General features: G+C 41.9%; 1 protein-coding gene across 1 annotated transcript; it reads left to right on the top strand.

Moving 5' to 3' along the window:
* The first annotated feature begins 890 nt into the window (after nucleotides 1-890).
* Nucleotides 891-23,301, top strand: CDK7 (cyclin dependent kinase 7). Its single transcript, XM_064139921.1, has 12 exons — nucleotides 891-1,066; nucleotides 1,388-1,447; nucleotides 2,565-2,598; nucleotides 4,316-4,383; nucleotides 8,121-8,189; nucleotides 9,412-9,522; nucleotides 10,534-10,652; nucleotides 11,662-11,761; nucleotides 13,475-13,561; nucleotides 17,193-17,342; nucleotides 20,390-20,537; nucleotides 23,095-23,301. The coding sequence occupies exons 1-12, from the start codon at nucleotides 1,007-1,009 to the stop codon at nucleotides 23,118-23,120; spliced, it is 1,032 nt and encodes a 343-aa protein (XP_063995991.1). The 5' UTR covers nucleotides 891-1,006; the 3' UTR covers nucleotides 23,121-23,301.
* The last annotated feature ends 1,041 nt before the right edge of the window (nucleotides 23,302-24,342 follow it).

The following is a 24,342-nucleotide window of genomic DNA, read 5'->3' on the forward strand; positions in this document are numbered from 1 at the left end:
GTAGTTGAGTCACCAGCACTGGATGTGTTTAAGGGTCATTTAGGATGTGGTGCTTAGGGATATGGTTTAAGGTGAATCTTGTGGAGTTAAACATTGGCCTTGGTGATCCTGAGGGTCTTTTCCAATCTGGATGTTTCTGTGATTGTCTGACTTATGTATCTTCATGTTCCTCCAATGACCATGTGACGCGCTGGTTATCCTGAATGTACTGTGTTAATAGCACTCAAGATGATCTGCTCTATGACCTTCCCCTGCACTGAGGACAGATGGACAGGGCTACAGTTCCGCTCGTTCTCCTTCCAGCCCTTCTTGTATACTTGCCAATCTCCAGTCAGCTGGGGCCTCTCCAGTAATCCATCAGCCACTCTGGAAGGACAGAGTTGCTAGCAAGGTGAGCACTGTTTATTCACAGTGACCATCTTCACCCCACAGCGCACTCGATCCCTGGTGCTCCTTACAAGACCAGTACAGTTATTTAACCCCAAGTTAACCCTCATCACTCTGAAGTAGCCATTTACGCAAGCGGTTTCACTTGTGTGCCCAGCTGCAGTTAGAGGTCTACCATATACTCGATTTAGGAGCTCATTTTTTGATGAAATGGCAGTGGTTAGGCCTTAACCTCGGCCTTCGGCAGCACAGCGGGAAGGAGCGGGAGCGGCTGGGGGCAGCGGGCGACAACCGCCACCTTGGCATGCCTCGGACGACGGATGCGCGCCGGATGCGCGCCAGACGCGAGCCGCCGCCACACCGCTAACCCTCAGCCGCCAGCCCCTCGCCTCCCTGGCCGCCGCGGCCTTACCGGGAGTGGGGGCGCGGCCACAAGCAGCTCTCGCGAGGCGCCGGCGGCTGCGCGCGCAGGGAGCGCCGTGACGGCGGCGGCTGCCGGGGGCGGGGCTGGCTCTCGGGCCGGAAGCGGCGCGGGGCCCGGCTCTGGCGGCGTTAAAGCCCCGCTGCCGCCGCGCCCCGCTGCCTCTGCTGGTTCCTTTTGCCCCTCCCGGCGGCAGCGATGGATGCACGGGTGCGCGCGAAGCGCTACGAGAAGCTCGACTTTCTGGGGGAGGGGCAGGTGAGCGGCTGCCGGGGGGCGAGAGGAGGGACGTGCGTGGGAGACCTGGAGGGCTTTCTTGTCGGTGAAGGGGCCGCAGTAAGGGGAAGCCGCTGCCCTGAGGCTGCCCGCAGCTGGCCCTGTCCGCTGTGCCGCGGAGGTAGGGCGGGAGGCAGACGGCAGGACACGCAGGTTGTGCGGAGACGGCGGAGTCTCTCGTGGCCTCCCAAGGGAAGGCCCCGGAGCCGGCAGTGCTCTAGGCTGCCGCGGCAGCGTCCGAGCCCCTGAGGGGGCGGCAGGGGCAAACGCTTTGCAGTAATGCAAGCCTCTCTTTCCCCGTAGTTCGCCACTGTCTATAAAGCACGGGATAAAACTAACAACCAAATCGTGGCCATTAAAAAGGTGAGTCTCAGAATATTTTCTTGTTGTGTGATTAAGTGTCTGACTACTCTTGAACTGCCTCTTCTTTTTTTGACTGATTTAATAGGTAATTAGAGAATATACATTTTTGTTTCTAGAATATTTTGTTTAAATCACCTTCCTATATTTTTGAGTTTCTAAAGGGATACTTGATCTGTAAGTTGAAGTTTTGGGTATTGTTGGATTTAGTTTTTTAAAAAAGGGCATTTCAAAACATAGGCGTTTTTAGTTCTTGAGAGTGGCTTCTAGTTTTTTAATGTTTTCTTCTCCTATTCTGGATTTCCTTCAGTCCCGTTCCTTACTCTTGACTTAAGAAATCGGTGGGTTTTGGGGAAAAAATGACGAAAGTTATCTTAGACCTGCAACTTTACTTACTTGAGCCAAAATGTTGGAAATGTCAGTGTTGTCATAAAGTGTTTCCACTTCATGGTACCTGAAGAGATTGCAGGAAGTTTTTATACTGAAAATAGGTGATTACATGTGCTTTGTGAGGGCTCACACATTGCAGTGCATTGTATCAAGACCCTACTTTATTAGGCAAGGTGAAGCACATGAATAATAATTGTTTGAAAAACTAATCCATTTCAACATTATGATACTTTTTCTCTATGATAGTAGCAGTTGTTGTGAAAAGCGTTACTGCTTTTTACTTTTGTCATCTGGAAAGATCAGTGGTGAGATTCTGAACTTTAAAATTTCAAGGCAGTAGATGATTGAGATAAAGAATTTAAAGCCATCCCAGATTTACAGAATATACTAATATTAGTAGAATCGATCTAAGAGAACTGTTATTTTCCCCCTTATTTCTTCCTGGGGAGAAGTTCAATGTTGACATAACAGAGCTTTGTGGCTGCAAAGCTTTTTATGCTGACAGTTTGCATCATGTGTGTTTTCAGATCATACTGTAACGACAATTAAGAGAGAAAAGAAACCCTAAGTTGAAAAACAACTCTAGCTGTTGAAGTTCTTCATGGTACTGAAACTCATTCTGCTTTAGAGTAATATTAAAGAATGTATTCCTTTACTGCCAGGACAAATCATAGAATCAGTTAACCAGAAAGTGGCTTAACCTTATGTAATATGAAACATTTCTTTTCAGATTAAATTGGGACATAGATCAGAAGCTAAAGATGGTGAGTTTTAAAACAAATTTGTGCTGCAGAAGCTCTGCTTTGCTTACTTTGGTTTTGTAAACTGGTATATAATTTCCCACACTATAACTTGGCTGAGAAAAATGAGCTCAACTCTCAGTGTAACTTTTAGTACAGGATTGCTTCCCAAATGTCACAGACAGAAAATATATGCGTAGTATATGTCTAGATATGAGTGTGTGACCACTGAGTTTCTCAAGTTAGGTGGAATACAAACACGAGTATTGTATGGAATTATAACCTTTAGAGAATTTAGAATGTCTTTTTCTATTGTAGCATCTTTGTGCCTTATCTGAGACAGATGAGAGTATTTATGTTTTCATGTTTTCTTTATACTGAAAATATTAAACCCAGGATTTTAAAACTCTTGTCTCTGTGTAGGTTTCTTCTACGTTAAGTAGTAGATCTACAGCTGTTTCTCTATAGAGTGCTGTCTTTGGATTGTGTGCTCTGACCAGCCATGTGCCCTTAGGTGTAGGTATGGCAAGTGAGAAAAAAAAAAAAAAGGAATAATCTGGGTCATCTTATATAGCCTGTGTGGTGCCATGTGTTTAGGCTGCCATCCTTCAGGGATCTTACTTGAGGTTACCATCTTTCCAGTGAAAAATCTTAGCTCTGAACTCTCCAATTCTCTTGAGAAACTGAATGTTTATTGCAGTCTCACAGCTGTGCTGTTGAAAAAGTTGTGATCCACCTGACCTTCACTGAACTAATGTCCTTTAAGGACATCAATTACTATTGGCCCATAATATGTTTAGCAGAATTTCAAAGATGTCATTAAAAATAATGATATCTGTTTCCCCTACCCAAAAGCAGCAACTATCAACTTTATTCCAGAATAGGTGATTACAGTAGGCAAAACAGGAGTGTGAAGTAAGCCACTTAGCTCTGTCCTATTCTCTATTAGAATCATACGTCTTGAATCATATTCCACATTTTGTGAGAACACTCTGTTTCAGCTCATAAGCAGCTGAAATGCATTGCACAATATACTGGAGGAGCATTTCCTTGCCAGCCAGCTTTCATACAAGCCATGCATAACCAGTATTTTTGAAGGAGGAATTGTTACTATTTGGGAATTGTGGTTTGATACAGTGCAGTCAAGTTGACTGCCAAAGTGCAGTCACTTTGCTGCTGTCCTCCCCTAATTTTCCGCTGTAAGATTTGCCTATTAAGGATTCAAGCCAGAGTGAGCAGGTTTTTGCCAACATACCTTTTATGCCACAAGATGAATATAGAAAACATTGCCTTATTTAATAATTCGGTATCACCAAAAAGAAAAGAAAGGTTTGTCAGTGTGCCTCTCTCTGAATCTACAACACATTGAGGTGTAATTTTTAAGGTATGTTTACAAGCTGTAACTTTTCTTAAGATAAAATCGCACCTTGTGAAAAAGGTGATCTTGGTTTTCCTCAGCCTTTACTACAACTTTCTCATTTTACTCAAAGGGGGGAACCTTTGCTTTGTAACCTAAATCTGATTACTGTGGTGTAGAATTTCCTTGCTGTCAAAGAAAACATGCCCGCTTTCTTTCTGCAGCAACCTATTTAGCTATGGCAATGTACTTGCTATTTAGCAAATTGGTGAAAATATGCTTTGTTGTATTAAATTGTCAGCAAGAACAAGAAGAGGTTTCTGTAGAGCTTAATACAAAGTTTCAAATTTTGTTAACTTTCTTTTTCCCCCTCCTTTAATGTAGGAATCAACAGAACAGCGCTCAGGGAGATAAAATTGTTACAGGAATTAAGCCATCCAAATATTATTGGCGTAAGTAAAATAAGTGCTACTACTAGAAGTAGTCCTCAGATACTTTTGGTGCAGGTTCAAACAGAAATTTAGAATTAGTTGGATCATGGAGATGCTGCCTAGTTTTGAGCTTTTTTTCCAGCTAAAATGGACAGTAAACCAATTTTTATGGCAAAATACCTGTTTCAACAACAAAGGCAAAGTTGTGTGGGGTTTTTTCCTGTTTGTTTTTGTCTTGGTTTTAGCCTGGGGCTATGTGCCTGTTAATGGTGGGGATACTTGTGAGAATTTAGATTACCTGATTTTGTGTGTGTAATAGACTCGCAAATGACTGGCAGTGCTAAATTTGCCTGATTCATTTCACTTTTGTCAGAATAGGAATGTGGTTCTCTTCTGGATTGTAAATTTAATTTCCAAGTGGTTGCTATAGCTATCAAAGTCAGAGTATGTGCACAGAAAGACAACTAAAATGGCAAATCCCGTCTTTATAATAAGGTCTGGGATTCCTCACGCTGGAAAAAAAAAAGGCTGGGCACAAAACTGAGTTGATAAACTGGTATTTTATAAACCCCACTAGAAATAAGAAATGTTTTAAAAACATTTGCGTGTGCAGGTGAGGGAAGGTGGATGTTACGGTGCTTGATACAGCCTCCGGTGAATTTCTTTAGTATATTGACACAGGCGTTGTTGAAGCAGATAGCATCAACAGTTCAAAAAGGAAATTAGATGAGTTTAATATCGGCAGGTCCACTGGCAGGTACTACAGGCAGAAGACAAGATTGTACTCCTCTAAGTAATCCTAATAAAACTGTTGTCCTGGGGTCATCTATGACAGAGTTAACTTTCTTAGCATGGAGTTGGGGGACACCACACCCAGGACAGCCAGCTGAGCCAGCCAGTGGGGTATTCCATAACATAAATGTCATTGGGTTAGCAGTGGGTAAGCATGTTGCTTTTATATTACTTGCTTTATACATTACTACTTTTACTGTTGTGTGAGTTGTTAATTTGTTCTTTGTAATTCTCTGTTAAACTCTTCTTATCTCAACGCAGAGGGTTTTCTGTCTTGCTCCTACTTTTTCCTTTCTGTCCTACATCAGTGGGCAGGGTTGCTGGGAGCAGTTGTGTGAGCAGCTGAGTGGTATCTGGGCCTGAAACCAAAACAAAGTGTGTGTAAGAGGTATGAACTACAAAAGGCAGAAAAGCCTGCAGGCTGACCTTCACGGTATCTCCTGTTAGCTGTTTCTGCAGAGGAAGCACATAAGCACAATCGTTGTTAAGAACTATCACAGTATCATCAGGGTTGTAAGAGACCTCACAGATCAGCAAGTCCAACCCTTTACCACACAGCTCAAGGCTAGACCATGGCACCAAGTACCATGTCCAATCTTGCCTTGAACAGCCCCAGGGACGGTGACTCCACCACCTCCCCGGGCAGCCCATTCCAGTGTCCAATGACTCTCTTAGTGAAGAACTTTCTCCTCACCTCGAGCCGAAATTTCCCCTGGCACAGCCTGAGGCTGTGTCCTCTTGTTCTGGCACTGGCCACCTGAGAGAAGAGAGCAACCTCCTCCTGGCCACAACCACCCCTCAGGTAGTTGTAGACAGCAATAAGGTCACCCCTGAGCCTCCTCTTCTCCAGGCTAACCAATCCCAGCTCCCTCAGCCTCTCCTCGTAGGGCTGTGCTCAAGGCCTCTCACCAGCCTCGTCGCCCTTCTCTGGACACGCTCAAGCGTCTCAGTGTCCTTCCTAAACTGGGGGGCCCAGAACTGAACACAGTACTCAAGGTGTGGTCTAACCAGTGCAGAGTACAGGGGCAGAATGACCTCCCTGCTCCTGCTGACCACACCATTCCTGATGCAAGCCAGGATGCCATTGGCTCTCTTGGCCACCTGGGCACACTGCTGGCTCATGCTCAGGCGGGTATCAATCAGCACCTCTAGATCCCTCTCTGTCTGGCTGCTCTCCAGCCACTCTGACCCCAGCCTGTATCTCTGCATGGGGTTGTTGTGGCCAAAGTGCAGCACCCTGCACTTGGAGCTATTGAACCCCATCCCATTGGACTCTGCCCATCTGTCCAGGCAGTCAAGGTCCTGCTGCAGAGCCCTTCTGCCCTCCAACCCAGCCACATCTGCCCCCAGCTTAGTGTTACCTGCAAACTTGCTGATGACTGACTCCATGCCCTCATCCAGATCATCTATGAAGATGTTAAAGAGGATGGGGCCCAGCACAGATCCCTGAGGGACACCACTAGTGACAGCTGCCAGCTGGATGTGGCACCATTCACCACCACTCTCTGGGTCCGGCCCTCCAGCCAGTTCCTAACCCAGCACAGAGTGTTGCCATCCAAGCCATGGGCTGACAGCTTAGCCAGCAGTTTGCTGTGGGGGACAGTGTCAGAGGCCTTGCTGAAGTCCAGGTAGACCACATCCACAGGCCTCCCCACATCCACCAAGCGGGTCACCTGATCATAGAAGGAGATCAGGTTAGAAAGGCAGGATCTGCCCTTCCTAAACCCATGCTGGCTCTATGCAAACAACTATCTTGCAGTTGGGTAGTTAACATGATCATCATACATGCACTGTAAGGAATGAGCCACAACATGGAAACTATACCTTCCTGATCTACCTGAGAATGGAGTATCAGGCTGGATCATCTGTTGTTCTTACTCAGTATCATGCTTGTGTTATCAAATTGAAAACTGATTTTGTCATTATACAGCTTCATCCTAAGTACTGTTTGAGTATACTCCAGAGTTTAATTTATCCTACAAAGATAAATACGCACATAATATCTTGAAAATGCAGTTGATAAAATTAGCACTTAGAATTTTTAAGTGCTGTGTGCTTACAGGAAACAGATGCACAGAACTGAATCCATGGGAATATTTAGTGTGGTTTCAAGAAAGGGCAGGAGTTTTGTAGAACAAAGTTTGGGGAGAGTACAAGGTGTGTATTCGATTATCTGTTGTAGCTACCCTGGTAAAGGTAATTATTAGTAATTTTTGGTGTTTTATTACTCAAGGAAAGAGGGGCAATTGTGTGAAATGTTGTTACCATACTTGTTGAGGATATTCTTTTGGGGACTGAGTAAAGAAACATGTGACGGTTTGGGGGTTACCCCGCCCCCCCACACTTTGTATTTGCCCCAGCTAACTCAGACAGACCCTGGGAATATAGATGAAGCAATTTATTTACAGCTAGCTGAATTTACAAGCAGCTATTTACAATATATACAGTTATATACAATTATATACAGAAATATACAAAGGATAAACAATACAAAAGCACAACTCCCCTCTCAGAAACCTGAGTCCCCAGGAGGGGCTTTCAAACCACCCCAACACCTCCCCCGGCCCCTCTCAACCTTACCCCAGTTCTCAGGAAGAAGAGAGGTGTGGCCAAGAGGTTAGGGAGCAAGGTTAGTAGGAGCAAGGTTAATGAGATGTGTCTTGGTCTAAGGCAAAAGCAAGAGTGAAAAACAAAATGGAGAAAGTTTTCTTCTTCTTCCCAGAGCTCTCAGCGAGACTGTGAGAGAAGTTGACATCAATTGTTTTCATTTCACTGCCCGTTATCTAGTTCTTTTACCAAAACATTCCAGCTTGCTTCAAACTAGCACAAAACAAAACTGAGAATACTGCAAGTCAAAAGAAAACAGTTCAGCAAGCCAAAAATCCACATGCAGACTATGATGGTGCAGTCATTTAGGAAACTGGAAGTAGGAGTATGTTTCATTAATAACATACTTCGTTTTACAGCTCCTAGATGCATTTGGACACAAGTCTAATATTAGTTTGGTGTTTGATTTTATGGAAACTGATCTGGAGGTAAGACTTTTTAAAGACGTTTTTGTTTCAGTATTTTCAAATGTTTTTGGAAACAGTAGTTTAACAGGCATACCTTTGTTTGCTATATTAGGAAGGTTCCATTGTTTCAGTTCATTAAAATCATGCCTAAAAGATTTTAATCATTTGACAATTTTTCTGTCAGCTGATAATGCTTCAGTTTGGAAAACTTGTCAGCATGATCTTTAAGATAAACAGATTATATTTACTATGTTATTTTTTTGGCACTCTGGTCAGAGCATAGAACCTCAGTCATGGATGAGCATCTCAGAGTGCAATTCTTGAGCATAATACCAGCAAGTGTGTTCAAGTAAGTGTGATACTAAAGCATACCACATGATGAACTGATACTAAAATTGCACAGAACTGAACAATTTGTTTAAGTGTACCAATGCTAGATACTTGCAAGTCAGCATATTCTCTTAAGAATATTTCATTCTCTAGCACCTCAAGTCAGTTTGATTTTGCAGAAGTCTTTGTGTATGATTTTGATGCAAGATTCTTTGGTTTTGGAGACTGTAGTAGTCAGCAGTTCATGTCAGATCTGTATGTGCACCATGTTACACCTACTCTGGATTGAAATTTATGCAGTTATTAAGCTAGTTCATTGCACTTTATCTTAACTGCTGGAAAATATACAGTGTACAAAGACAAATAAAATACTCTAGTACTACATAGTGTTCTGGTGTACAGAGCATCTACCTGTATCGTGGTATCACTCAAGACACCATTTGGGACCACAGGCTGTTGTGATCGGGTGTATGCTGCATACATTAGATTTTGTGTAGTCTTGGACAGCTATTTTCTAAATTACTCAAAGCTTAGGAAAGGCTATTGCTGAGCTAGACCGTAATACTAGCAAACAGGAAAACACTTTTAAACGGGGTGTTTATGTAAAATTTCAATGTTAAAAGTCAAAGCATGTGGGAAATCCAAGTAAATTTGTTAAAATATGATGAAGTGGCCATGTCTCCTGGTTTTCTCAGAATTTGCTAGTTCTGTGAAGTTGACATAGTCCACCTGGCTTCCCCATTTCAATTTCTGATCTCCAGAACAGAATTTTCTGGAAATGGGGTGAAAGATACAGAAAATCTGATTGACAAATGTGTCTTTTTCTGAAAGTATGAAATAACTTCTGAGCTGAAAGAATAGATGTAAATTAATCTTGCATGATAAGCTTTTCTACCAATTTAACATTTCACAGGTTATCATAAAGGATCCTAGTATTGTGTTGACACAGTCTCACATCAAGGCATATATGTTGATGACACTTCAAGGATTAGAATACTTACACCAGCACTGGATTCTGCACAGAGTATGTACTAAATTGACAACCTTTATGTTGAAACAAAAGACGTATTTGCTAGAATTTAGGTCTAAAGTCTAATAAAGATAGTTTTAAAGGTCAGGCATTCTTAGTGCATAAACAGTTATGCTGGCTGTTTTGGAGAGACAATAGATAACAGCAGTGCCAGGAGATAATTACTGCTGTGGGTATAATTTAGATATTTATATAAAAGTGTAGCAAGTTCTGTGTGGCTTTGATTAGCACTGAACTGGCTTTGGCTGTGGTTGATGTAACTTTCTGCAACAGCCTGCATGGTGCCATGTTCTGGATTTGTGGCTAAACTGGTTTGGCAACACACCATGCTCTATTGCTAAACAGTGTTTAGGCTCTGTCAAAGCTTTCTGATTTTTCCACTTTGCCCTCATCCCAGAAGAAGGCTGGGGCTGTGGAGAAAGTGGGAAGATCTGACCCAAGTTGGTCAGAGGGATATTACATGTTCAGTTATGCCATACTTGGCAGTAAAAATCAGTAGAGGATGAAGGTGCTATTTTTCTGTCCAAGGTGACTGTTGCTTAGAGACTGGCTATTACCATGCCTGTGAGAGGTTGTAAATTCTTTCCATAGCATTGTTTGTATGCCTTTCCCCCCCCCCTCCTCTTTCCTTCATCTGTTAAAATGCCATTTTATTGCTTCCAAATTTTTCTTTCCTCTTTGAAACACTTGCAAAGTCTTCCTATTATTCATTTAGCAACTATTCAGTAAAGACAGAACTGCAGCTAAACTAATGCTTGTAAAGAGGCGGTGCTTTTTGAAAACTGCAGTTTAATGCAATGTTCAAATTGGTCATCTGTGATGAAATACTTATTTTCTGTTTTGCTTTTATATTTCTTTCCCCACAGAATGTAGACTTAGAGTAGGATCAAAAGTGTGCATTTCAGAATACTCTTACAGCATGCCTGCTGTTATGGATCTGATTTTTTTTTAACAATGACACGATACTGTGATACTGAATTCTTTCTTTGCTTTCCATTCTGATAGGATCTTAAACCAAATAATTTATTGTTAGATGAAAATGGAGTTTTAAAATTGGCTGACTTTGGCTTGGCAAAGTCTTTTGGGAGCCCAAATAGAGTTTATACACACCAGGTAGTAACAAGGTAAGACATTTCTATTTTGTTTCTTAAGCAGTGGCTGTGTAGTTGTACTGCAGTGTTTCTTGAAGTATGTCGTGTCAAATCAACATGTTTGAAGTTCGACTTAAGTGAGGTGCTCAAGACACAAAAGCCTCATGAAGAAAAGACCAGAATGCATTATTAGTAAAATCCTCAGAAGAACTGCCAGGATATGTAGCCATGGGGTTTGTTCTGGGTTATGATTCTGGGTTATGTTTAGAAACACATGGGAATAATATGTATCTGCTGGGCTTTCTGAGCAAAGAAGTTACTATTTTAATTGTGAAAGTTAGAAACCTTTTTTTTTCGCTACTCATAGTTACCTGTTATGAGACAAAAGCTTGAAACAATTAGAAACAATTACAATATTTATTAATGCTATGTATGGAATGTTTAACTGGGATGTTCTTTAAAAAAACAGGAGTGCAAAATCCACCAGGTGTTTCCTTTCGTCTGTTCAGGCAAAGCTGGTTTCTTTGAATAATTTTATTCAAAAAGCAAAAATGCTGCATTAGTCTCAGATTCAGCATGTATCAGATCATTACATTAAATGTGTTTGTTCTTAAGTCATGGAAGCAACTATTTTAAGTTGTTGTCAAGGTTCATTTTGCATAAAACTAGTCTCTACACTTACATCTGTTGGTATGGAGATTTTTTGAACCCAGAAGGAAATGTATCTCTTTTTCTGCAAAGTTTAGAAAGAAAATGGTTTATAACATGCAAACCTGTGTTAAGTACTTTTTTTCTTTGCAGTTCTACAGTTCTGCTGCTTGTTATTCAACTCAGCTGAAACTAGTTAATTTGTGATTATATATGTGATTCGGTGGTGAGTGCTTGGTCTTAAACAAAACCCTCTACAGGGTAGAGTGCAGGTCTTCAGCATCTGGAAAATACATAGGCAGAAGCTTTTTCTTTTTTTTTAAGATCTTGCATTGCTACCATATATAGCAATGAGTAAAGCAAGATGAATTTCCCAAAATATGTTTTCTTTCAGGTGGTATCGAGCCCCAGAACTATTGTTTGGTGCTAGAATGTATGGTGTGGGTGTTGATATGTGGGCTGTTGGTTGTATTTTAGCTGAATTGCTCCTCAGGGTAAGTCTTCCAATGTAAGCATTTTATATTTACTCTACAGTGCATTGCAACCTCATATGTTGACTTTCTCGGGCTAACAGCAGCCAGCAAATTCAGGCTATTTAGGAAAGGAAGAAGAGGAGGGGGAAAGAGCTTTCTAACTGGAAAGAAAATGAAGTCATGGAATAGACTTGAGGATCTATAAGCACCATACTCATTGGAGGTCTTTTAAAATGGCTGAGTTAAAAAATTGCAGCAAATTGTCAGTCTTCTCTTGGGGAAGGTTAAGTAGATAACTCTTCCAGTCCCCTTAAGTGTTATTCTTTCACATCCTTTGTAGTCTTCTGTCAATTTAATTTCCTGTCCTTCTAGAAATATGACATCATATATACATATATGCTTTGTCCCTTTTTGTTCCTCAGTAACTGTAAATAACTGTCATCAGTACCTTAATTGTGGATTTATTTGTAATGAATTGATGTTTTCCTAAGCAGTGATTAGTTAACAATATTGGACTGGAGCTGAAGGTTAACATCAGAATAAGTCTTTGTCAGTCCTAAGTATGTGCCACAGGCATAGTGGTCCTTAAGTACGTTCTACTTAAGCAGACAATTTATTATGCAGTTCTTTGAAGAAGACATACTGTGAGGTATGAATAGAGGGTAGGGACCCAAACAGAGCTGAAAGCATGAAGTAACCTGCAGTACAACTTAACCTTCCTTGAGTGGCTTCTGGGTGGTTTAAATGTAATGAACTAGACTGAACTGATCCGTCTGAAAACAACTGGAAAGAAACCTTCTTGCCTGGGTGCTGGTACAATTTGGCTGGCAGTTCAGAAATGGAAGTGTCCAGTGCCTGTTTAAGCAGCACTATTGATACGTACATAAATATGCCTGAAAAATGCTAAAAGTGGCTATTCTTCAGGAAACTCAGAAAGCAAATAAATTGTTGAATTGTTGATTCTTTAGTTTCTCAAAAAGCATAAAATGTTTTATTGTTCAGTTTTATTCCTGTGATAGTTTTAAGTATCTATCCCTTCTGAAGTGTGCTGGGTTGAGAGACAATGAAAGTTTGTGGAGCATTACAGAAGTAGTTTGTTCAGGAGGCTTTGACACCAAAATTTAGTGTCATGCATAGTAGTTATATTCATTATGGCCTTTCTGTCCTACTTAGTTAACTACCGCCTCTAATTCTTCATAATTTTGCTTTGGTCACAAAATTCATTCTTTCCCATACTGTGTGCCTGACACACAAGCTACGAGTTGAAGTGCTTTTCTCCCTGCTTTTCTCCCCTCTACTTTGTTTAAATGAGGCGTGGCAATGGTAAGGGAGTTTCTGTCCTAGTGGGTCACTATCTCCATCGTTGTGTGATACCATTCCATCAGATGAACTGCTGCTTCTGTAATCCAGTTACAGTTAATTTTAAATGTATTAATGCCTTACTTCAGGTAATGGAAAAATCACTGACCAACTGACTCTGAACTGGAAACTGAGATGTAAAACCCTCCCTCTTATTCTATATTGTGTATTTGTTTAATGTTACGCTTCTCTCTCTGCTATCAAGTCAATGATATCAAGCATAGGTTGTGAGAAACCTTCAGAAACTATTTGAACTTCACTGGAAAATTTCAAATATTCATCATTTTGCTGGCAGAGGAAGAGATCAAAACTCCTCTCTAGAACTGAAGTTCAGAAGTTAATTTAATCAAATTAAATTTGCTTGCCTTCTTCCAGGTTCCTTTTTTGCCTGGAGACTCTGATCTTGACCAGCTGACAAAGATATTTGAAGCACTGGGCACTCCAACAGAAGAACAGTGGCCTGTGAGTCTTTTTGTTTAACAGACTGATCTTAGTTTAACCTGATCTGCTATTTTAGCTTTTGAAATTAAAGAGTATTTCAGAATACTTGAGTTGATTTTTCAGAAGACACCTGTCTGAGCTCACAAAGCAGAGGGTAAGAAGCTGAGATTTATTGTTCCTCTTGGCAAATCTCTAGTCAATATAGCAGTGCTATTCACATGAAGCAACAATAAAGAAATGAAGAATTTTCATTTCTGTATGTCCTCACAGTTTTCTGTGGCTGTTGGTGTAAAGTTGGAGAGGCTTAAGTTGACCTGGTTAACGTACAGTTTTGGGATACAGTAAGAAACACCAAACCAAAAACTTTAGGGATAAGCAGAGTAACAGTAGTGTAACAAATACAAATTAGTACAGTCATCTTCGTTGTGATGACAGTAAATTCATTTATTAGGTAATACCAGGCCAAACTTAGTGCCAGGGCACACAGTGCCCTACATAACCATCATCAGGCAGGCTTACAGGAAGCAGGGCATAACTTCTGATGAGTCACTTGGACCAACTGGTGGACATGGGGATCTTGAATTCCATGATCAGAGTGTCTTCTTTTGTAGTTGAGTTGTGGACACACTCTCCAGAGTTCCTAACCAGTTTTTCCATCCCACTCCTGCTCTCCCTGTGTGCCAGGTTTCTTATGTATGAATGGTGCTTGAATGCTGCACTATTGTGTGCAATCATGAAATGAAGCTATAGCCATATAAGGTATGTGGTCACCATATGGAGGAGATACCATATATGGCAATACTAGCCCCACATTTTCACCCCTTATTTATACAACTGTGTGGTGTCTTGCCATGGCAGCATCATAAGGTCAAGACCAATGCTGACACTATACACCTCACTGGGAGTATGAGGTATGGAGAGAAGTCTGGTCATGGAGTGCTGAAGGGTTAAAATTGAGGCAATACAGACAATAAGATATTGTGCCAAGAAACCATCAGAACAATGTGGGCTGAAATTCCAAGCATTTGCTTTTTTTTAATATGACAATTAAAACAAATGTGAAGCCACTCAAGATAAGGGTAACAACTAGATTAAGAGGTAAGATGTTCCATGTCCTCTTAAAGGTGGGAGACATCCTGAAAAGGACTCATGCAACTGTATTTGGCTTAATGTAAAAAAAAACCAAACAAACCACAAAACACCACTTTCCAGGATTTGTTTGATCTCTGGTACTGTGATTACTGGAGTTTATTATTCCTGCTGATTTGTCTATTTCAGTAGCTGACACAAGTCTTCATAGTTTTTTAGTTGGATTCCAAAGCCTGAAGGGAGGATCTAGCCTTCTGATTGTGAAATTTGAATGGTATCTCTCTGATGTATTTGCAAGCCAGCTTAAGTATCCGTAGTAACAAATCAGTGGTAGCACTTGCTTAATTTGGCTAGGTGTGTATTTGTGAATGGGTGGAGATAATTGTGACACCTCTCAGCATCCTACCCAGTTTTAGTTGACAGGATTCTTAAGTCTAGTTAGGCTTTAAGAATTTGATGTATCCTCATTTGAATCTAGATAAAACCAAATATTTCCTTCCCAGTCTTCTTGGTCAGTGTATAAAGCTTTCACACAATGTTAGAGGTTGGAAGGGACCTTCAGAGATTGAGTCTTTGCCAAAGCAGGATCACCTAGGGCAGCCCACACAGGAGTGCATCTAGGTGACTTTGGAAAGTCTGTCTCGGGGCTCTGTCACCCTCACCATAAAAAGTCTTCTCATCTTGAGGTGAAACCTCCTGTGTCCCAGCTTTGTACCCCTTGTTCATTGTGCCATCACTAAGCACCACCAAAAAGAGGCTGACACTTTCGTCTTGACATCCATCCCTGAGATAGCTATAGATGTTGATAAGATCCTCTCTCAGCCTTCTCTCCTCAAGACTAAACAGCCCCAGGTCCCTCAGTCTTTCATCATAGCAGAGATGTTCAGTTCAACCATTGTCTTGTTTCTCTTGTTGGACTCTCTCCATCAGATCCCTATCTCGAATTGCATAGCCCAGAACTGGACACAGTAGTCCAGGTGAGGTGTCACCATGGCAGAGAAGAGAGGGAGAAGAACCTCCTTAGACCTGAATACATATTTCTTAATGCACTCCAGGATGCCATTGGTCCTCTTGGCCACATTGCTGTCCCATGGAGAACTTGTTGTCCACTAGGACTCCAAGATCTTTCTCCATCGAGCTGCTTTCCAGCAGAACAATCCCTAGTCTGTACTGGTGAGTGCTGTAACTCCTCTCCAGATGCAGGACTCTGCACTTGTCCTTATTGAAGTCTGTGAGATTTGCCTCTGCCCAGATCTTGCTGGATGGCAGCAAAGCCTTCCACTGTATCAGCCACCCCTGCCCCCAGTTTTGTATCATCAGTGAATTTGCTGAGTGTACATTCAATTCCCTCATCCAGGTCAGTGATGAAGATACTGAGCAAAACTGGACCCAGTACTGATCCTTGGGGAACACCACTGACAACAGGCAGACTCTGCACTACTGATTACAGCTCTCCCAGCTCTGTTGTTGATCCATTTACCGATCCACCTCACCTTCCAGCTGCTTATCAAACTTTTCTTGGGCAAATTTTGCCACCAGGGGACCATGAGGTGCTCTGATTTTTCTGTGCATGCCGGCACATCTTGAACACAGGCAGCTGCAAGAGTCCTCTCTTCCAGACCTAGTACCCTGCTGCACTTGAACTAATTCTTTTTGTAGGGAGACAGCACAGTGTTTGGCTACAGTTGAATGTGTTGTTGTTCCAGGAGTCTAAATGAAACAAAGGTTGTTCACAGTCCTGTTTCTGCTGTCTTTGGAGAGGAAGAGTTAAGATACAGGTGAGGAAAGGAAAGGAGACTTGCTATCATGACAGAGATGATACATTCTCAGATTAAGGTGAATGTCTATGCTTTCCAAGATTAGAGACCTTTACAGTTCTATCACTGGGGGTGTGAATATTTTATTTTGCTTGGATAGAATTACTGAAGGTAAGGAATAGAGGTTTAAAATAATTGAAACACTGTTAAAATATTGTGTTTTGATAATTGACAGTTACAAGATAATTTTTGTGATAGAATTTGAATACAATGGATTGGTTTCTTAGCTACAGGAGGAAAAAAGGAGGGAATTAATCTGCCTGCTTGGCCAACTTTCCTTCCTTCCCTTGCTCCCTAGGTAAAGTTTCAATTGTGCTTTTCAAAAGTAGCTCCAATTGTGTGATGAACTTGAAGGACAGTATTATTAACGTGGTGAAATTGCAGACTGGCTCTTTTGTGAAGCTTGTCTCTTTTGCCATATCAGTTCACAGAAGAAAACCCTTACTTGATTTGCCTGCACCTGCTATAAGTTTGCATTGTACTTAATTTCTTTGCTAGATGCTTCCTTTTAGACTGGTCATCGCTAAAGCAAGGGAAGGACATACTGCTTGGAATTAAAGTGTAAAACAGTTACAACAGTTATTTTTTTTAAAAATCCTTCAAATTTATTTTAAGATTTTGATGACCAAGTGAGGCAAAATTTTTAAAGATAAATAATTTATCTTGAAAGATAACTGTGTGAAGTTTGTGAAATGCTGAACTCTTTTGAACTTAACAAAAGTATGTTCGATCTGTGGCTTTTGTAGGGAATGACAAGTCTTCCAGATTATGTCACATTTAAGTCTTTCCCTGGAACACCCCTTCAACATATCTTCAGTGCAGCTGGTGATGATTTGCTCAGTCTTCTGCAAGGCTTATTCACATTTAATCCTTGCACTAGAGTTACAGCTACTCAGGTACAGTATACTTGTGTTATTTCCTGATGTTCATAAACCTACTGTTAGTGTATAGTAAAAGTATTTTAAAGCTAGTAAACCACTCTTGAAATGAAATGTCATATAGCTCTGGATGTTAAATACTAGAAACTTATTCCCAGTGTTTTATAGATGGAACGCTAAAAGCTATTAATAATGCTTGCTGATCATCTTGATTCCCAGTGCAGAGCAAAGGCAGACAACTGAAATGTATGAGTCGTGGCCTTCAGTCGTAATACTTGATAGTCAAAATTCAGTCACCTAAAGCTTGAACATTGTCTTAACACAGCATGCCTTACTCCCTGAGTTTGAAAGTTTTTCATTCAAAATCTTCTTCAATTTAATTTACTTTTTTCATTTCTTATAATACAAAATCCTGTAGTGATTCAAGCCAGCAGTCTGATTTAAATCTCCTTTTCCCTTATACTTGGGTGAAACAGATCTCAATTTCATTACTCCTTGATGGGGAGAAATAAAGGACTTCACAACATTCCACAGGATGTTAATTCAGTTCAGAATACTGACTTCTGCTATGAGGAACATACAGCAGCTAGCAGTTTCCAAACTGTTTCTGTCATCCTTCATTCTTAGGAAATCATGTTAAGAAAAAGCTGTCTCTACTCCCTCATTACTTGTTAGACAAAGCAGATCCCAGTCCAGAGAATTAGTGCTTGTGTTATGTATCTTTTTAATGGAGGATTTTTTCAGAGCACATTCAAGTCTTTTAGTTGCCATTTTTAAGAAATTGAAGTGTAAGTTTCCAAATTAGTTTTGCTATGTTTGGGACATAACGTTACTGGTTTGTAAGTACAAAGTCACGTTATTGGTCATATTATAGGATTGTGGCTTGACTATTGATGATACGTGATTTTTATGGTCTAGCATTTTTATTGACAATGCTACAGTGTAAGGCAGGAAACAACTTGCACTTACTGTATTGGCTTGATTTATAGCTGGCATTGAATTGGTATGTGACTTACACTAGCGAGAGTAACAAAAATGTTCAAGTAGTTCTGAAGTCCCAATTGCAATTGCTTTATTTCTTTCTAAGCTCTATATAAATAATGTTCTGACATCACAGTATCACAGTATCACAGTATCATCAGGGCTGGAAGAGACCTCACAGATCAGCAAGTCCAACCCTTTACCACAGAGCTCAAGGCTAGACCGTGGCACCAAGTGCCACGTCCAATCCTGCCTTGAACAGCTCCAGGGACGGCGACTCCACCACCTCCCCAGGCAGCCCATTCCAGTGTCCAATGACTCTCTTAGTGAAGAACTTTCTCCTCACCTCGAGCCTAAATTTCCCCTGGCGCAGCCTGAGGCTGTGTCCTCTTGTTCTGGTGCTGGCCACCTGAGAGAAGAGAGCAACCTCCTCCTGGCTACAACCACCTCTCAGGTAGTTGTAGACAGCAATAAGGTCACCCCTGAGCCTCCTCTTCTCCAGGCTAAACAATCCCAGCCCCCTCAGCCTCTCCTCGTAGGGCTGTGCTCAAGGCCTCTCACCAGCCTCATCGCCCTTCTCTGGACACGCTCAAGCATCTCAATGTCCCTCCTAAACTGAGGGCCCCAGAACTGAACACAGTACTCAAGGTGAGGTCTAACCAGTGCAGAGTACAGGGGCAGAATGACCTCCCTGCTCCTGCTGACCACACCATTCCTGATGCAGGCCAGGATGCCACTGGCTCTCTTGGCCACCTGGGCACACTGCTGGCTCATGTTCAGGCGGGTGTCAATCAGTACCCCCAGATCCCTCTCTGTCTGGCTGCTCTCCAGCCACTCCGACTCCAGCCTGTATCTCTGCATGGGGTTGTTGTAGCCAAAGTGCAGCACCCTGCACTTGGAGCTATTGAACCCCATCCCATTGGACTCTGCCCATCTGTCCAGGTGGTCAAGGTCCCGCTGCAGAGCCCTTCTGCCCTCCAACCCAGTCACATCTGCCCCCAGCTTGGTGTCACCTGCAAACTTGCTGATGACTGACTCCATGCCCTCATCCAGATCATCTGTGAAGATGTTAAAGAGGATGGGGCCCAGCACTGATCCCTGAGGGACACCACTAGTGACTGGCCGCCAGCTGGATGTGGCACCATTCACCACCACTCTCTGGGTCCGGCCCTCCAGCCAGTTCCTAACCCAGCACAGTGTTGCCATCCAAGCCATGGGCTGACAGCTTAGCCAGCAGTTTGCTGTGGGGGACAGTGTCAAAGGCGTTGCTGAAGTCCAGATAGACCACATCCACAGGCCTCCCCACATCCACCAAGCGGGTCACCTGATGATAGAAACACATCAGGTTGGAGAGGCAGGATCTGCCCTTCCTAAATCCATGTTGGCTGGACCTGAGCCCTTTGCCATCCCTCAGGTGCGCAGTTATTGCCCCCAAGATAACCTGCTCCATCAGTTTCCCTGGCACTGAGGTCAGGCTGACAGGTCTATAGTTCCCAGGTTCCTCCATCCTACCCTTTTTGTGGATGGGGACCACGTTGGCCATTTTCCAGTCTCCTGGGACCTCTCCGGTGAGCCAGGACTGCTGGAAAATGATGGAGAGCAGCTTGGCCAGCTCAGCTGCCAGCTGTCTCAGCACCCTGGGATGGATCCCATCTGGTCCCATGGACTTGTGGGTGTCCAGATGGCTCAGCAGGTCCTGAACTAATTCCTCATGAATTTCCAGGGGAACACACTGCTCCCTGACCCCATCCCCCAGTTCAAGAGGCCACTTGCCTCCTCCTTCCTCCTTACTGTTAAAAACTGAGGTGAAGAAGGCATTCAGAACCTTGGCCTTTTCCTCGTCATCAGTTATAGTGTTCCCCTCCTGGTCCAGTCATCAGTTAAAGTGTTCCCTTCCTGGTCCAGTAAGCAGTGGAGGCTCTTCTTGCCCTTCTTTTTAGCATTGATAAATTTATAAAAGTGCTTTTTGTTATCTTTCACGGAAGTGGCAGCTTAAGTTCTAGCTGGGCCTTAGCCTCTCTAATTTTTCTCCTGCGTAATCTGGCTACATGTTGTACTCATCACTTATTTTTCCCTCCATTAAGGCATTAAAACACAAGTATTTCAGTAACCGACCAGGACCCACTCCAGGGAACCAACTGCCAAGACCCAACTGTCCTGCAGAAGCTCTAAAGGAGCAACAAAATACAGTTTTAAATTTAAAAAGGAAAAGACCCGAAGGACTAGATCAAGGTAATCTCTTAATCCATAACCTGTCTTAAACTGTGAGGTACATGCTCAGTGAATATGCTACTTAGAGAACAAAAAAGCTGTGAGTGAGACTACTTGTCTCGCCAGCAGCACCATCGCAAACCCTTTAATGATTTATGCTTTAGGGTGAGAATGGCATTTCTATGTTCTAACAGAACTGGCACCAAAAAGGCTCAGTTAAGACATTAGGAGTCTATTTTCTATATCTAATTCCATTAGTTTCTGTATGGATTATGATGTAACTTTAAGTTTTCTGCTACATCTTACTGAGATTTCACATTACTTAAAAGAAGCAGTGTGTGAAAGAAACATGCCATATTATCCATTCAGTGGACAAAATTGAGAATGTAAATTAGATTTAGAAGAGAAGTTTCTGTGTTCTTTCTTAGACTAGGCAAGTTAACTGTAAGACTGCTCTGAGTAAGGAGCATTAAGCACACTTTTGTGATCATTCTGAAAGGCAAGTCTGTTCCCTAACACTTGTTTCTATATGGAACCCCCAGTCATCCCCAGATAATTGCATGTGCTTCCTATCTTCATAGCAAGAAAAGCCCTGAGGATTCAAGACCTGTATCTGACACTGAATTACTTCGAGTAGAGAGACAATTACTAGTTCTTAAACTTGAAGCTGATCTTTTTAACAGCTGGAATATGCTTTGTAACCATCTATTAGGTAATTATCAGCACTTTGTAATTGCTAGGCATGAGGTGCTCTTTTGACACAAAAGTAATCTTTTTGGAATGGTGACTGCTTCCATAAAAGTGCCTTTCTTCTTGAATTCAGAGGTAGCTACATTATTAGTTTTACTTCTTAGGGACTTTGAAAACTTGTGTCTTAGGCTTTGTCAAATTAAAAGTGAAATGCATTAGTTCACTACTTGAGGTTCTAATCTCAAAGAAAAAATAATAATCAATTGACTATATCTGTGGTCTCTGCTGATCACAATACCATGGGCCAACTAGTATGTGGGAAATTAAGTTGGCTTATGTAATTAAACTTTTTAGCTCCTTTTGCAACTTCCACACCAGGAGCTGTTTAGTGTTTTAGAGTTCATGACCTAAAATGCCTGTTAACTGAAGAGCAGGAAAGAAGAAATGCTTCTCTGAGTTCTGTGACTTAACCATTTGAGGTCTGGTATTTGACAACAAGCATAGTTTCCAGAGCTGTATCAACCTAGAACACTAACTGCTTTAGTGTCTTTTGAAAGTTGTCTGGCAAGAGACAATCAGACTTGTGTGCCAGAAGTGCTAGTTTTGAAATTGGCTACAGCTGGGTCATTTAGGAATTCAGCATTACTTTGAGATGTTCCAGTATCTGTATAAAATGCACTATCATTTTCAGGAAATGGAAACATAATGTATTTTTCTAGTATGGATTTTCCATGATGTTCTGTTACTGCCTTCATTGGCCTGAGAGAAACAAGGTGTCTCAAAGACAGATCCCCTGTTGACAACAAACATTATAAGAGAGAGCCAATGTTAAGGCTAGCAAATCTGCCATCCTGGATTTCATTTGACATCCCTACATAGATTATAATCTAAAGTTAAACTCTAGATATTGGTTTAGAAGAGCAATCCCACAGTCTGTCTAAATAAAATTTGAAGTACAGCATGGGTTTTTTTTATTGCTATTGTGGGAGGAAATGTGCAAAAGTAATTTCAAAGAAAAATAAGTTGTGCACTCTGAAATACTCAGGCCTGTGGTCACATCCTGCATGGTATATTCTCTTTCCTTCAGCCCTGCTGAGGTCATACTCTGGAATTGAACAGAATGGATTGAGTGATTGCTGCTAGGTGTACCCTAGAAAAAATTTGTAGCATCCCCATATGTGCTACTTTTCCACAAGAACAAAGCATGTAGCCTGTGGGGTGTGTTCACCAGACTTAAATGTGCAGCAGAAGTACTTTGAATTGCTTTCGTAGTGAGCTTCATACCCATCCCATAAGACAATTAAGGTTTATGCTACCTACATTGTAAATAAGTAGCATATGAAGAAATGAGAGAACGTGATCTGGAATATAACCAGAAGAACAGTTGCCCTCATCTGTACAGCTGATACTAAACAGAGCAAACACTTAAAGAATGAGGTAGAGGCTAAAGGGGTTATTGTTTGGTGCAGTCAACTTATTGCTGGGTAATGACAGCATGTGAAAAAAATCAAGAGTGTATGCATGATAGGGCAGGTTTAAGCCTTAGAATGGCTTGCTTCTCATAGGTTTAGCAGTAAAATTTAATTGTTATACAAACAATGAGAAACAGATAATATATCCTAGGTACAATGAAGCCTTAATTTCTAATTTCTAATTAGAAATTAAGTACCGAATTTGAGACTTATTTGGATTACATGGAGTTCACTCAAGTGAACTGTGATTATAATGTGCTTTCACAGATAGTAGGTAAAAGTCATCACATACTGCCACTGCAACAAACAGAATTAAGCAGCTTAGAGTAAATGTATCTCAAAAATGAATACTAGAATGATGAGGAGAGGTGGCTGGACCCCTTTACTTTGGTAACAATGTCATTTGAACTTTCCAGGATTACCAAAAAAATTGGTTTTTTGATTGCTGTGGATGCCGGATGAAAATGGCCTCAGTCCCAACAATTGAAAAAACACTGTAGTAGTCACCAGATTGTTATTTTGTAATATTTTCATGTGTAAAATGTGAATTTATTGTTTACTGAAACAGTTTTCACCCTACTTATGTGTGTTTTTTAAATAAACATATTTTTCAAGCAGTACAAGATTCTTTTCTCTGATTTGTGGTCTCATTACTTTGACCTGTGCTTTGAGGGTAGTAACTGTCAAAAACACTCACTGGCTGCAGCCTTCCAGAGTCTGGTTTTGCAGCACCTTTAGGCTGAATCACATGCTGTTGTGTACAGATGAACACCCTAAGGAGCACAACTTCTGCAAGGCCTTTGTTGTGGTCCCCCCAACAACTTTCTCAACAAATTGGGTAGATATGGATTTGGTGGGTGGACTGTTCAGTGGATAAGAAAGTGACTGGATGGTCACATCTAGAGAGTTTAGTGCTCAATGGCTTGAAGTCCAGATGGAGAGCAGTGACAAGTGGTGTCTCTCAGGGGTCTATACTGGGACCCGTGCTGTTTATTTTTATCAGTGATTTAGACAATGAGATTGAGTGCATCATCAGCAAGTTTGCAGATGACACCAAGCTGAGTGGTGCTGTTGATACTCCAGAAAGATGGGATGTCATCCAGAGGGACCTGGACAAGGTATGGAGCTAGGCCCAGGTTCAACAAGAGCAAGTGCAGGATTCTGCACCTGGCCTTGAACAGTCCTCACTATCAATACAGGCAGGGGGATGAGGTGACAGAAAGCAGCCCTGTGGGAAAGAACTTCAGGGTGCTGACGGACAATGTGCACCTGCAGCCCAGAGGGCAAGTCACCTCCTGGGCTGCATCAAAAAAATTGTGGCCAGCAGATCCAGAGAGGTGATTCTGCCACTTTGCTCTGCTCTGGTGAGACCTCACCTGGAGAACTGTGTCCACATTTGGAGCCCTCAATACAGGCAGGACATGGACCTGATGGAGCAGGTCCAAAGGAGGGCCGTGAAAATATTCAAGGGGTCTGAAATGAGGACAGGCTGAGGGAACCAGAGTTGTTTAGCCCAGAGAGGAGGAGGCTCTGCACAGATGTCATAGTAGCTGTCCTGTACCTGGAGGAGGCCTGTAAGAAGGCTGAAGAGAGACTGTTTACAAAGGCCTGTGGTGATAGGATGAGGGAAAATGGCTTCAAGATTGGATGTTAGGAATAGGTTC

The sequence above is a fragment of the Pogoniulus pusillus genome, chromosome Z, assembly GCF_015220805.1.
Source record: "Pogoniulus pusillus isolate bPogPus1 chromosome Z, bPogPus1.pri, whole genome shotgun sequence".
Taxonomy (NCBI): domain Eukaryota; kingdom Metazoa; phylum Chordata; class Aves; order Piciformes; family Lybiidae; genus Pogoniulus; species Pogoniulus pusillus.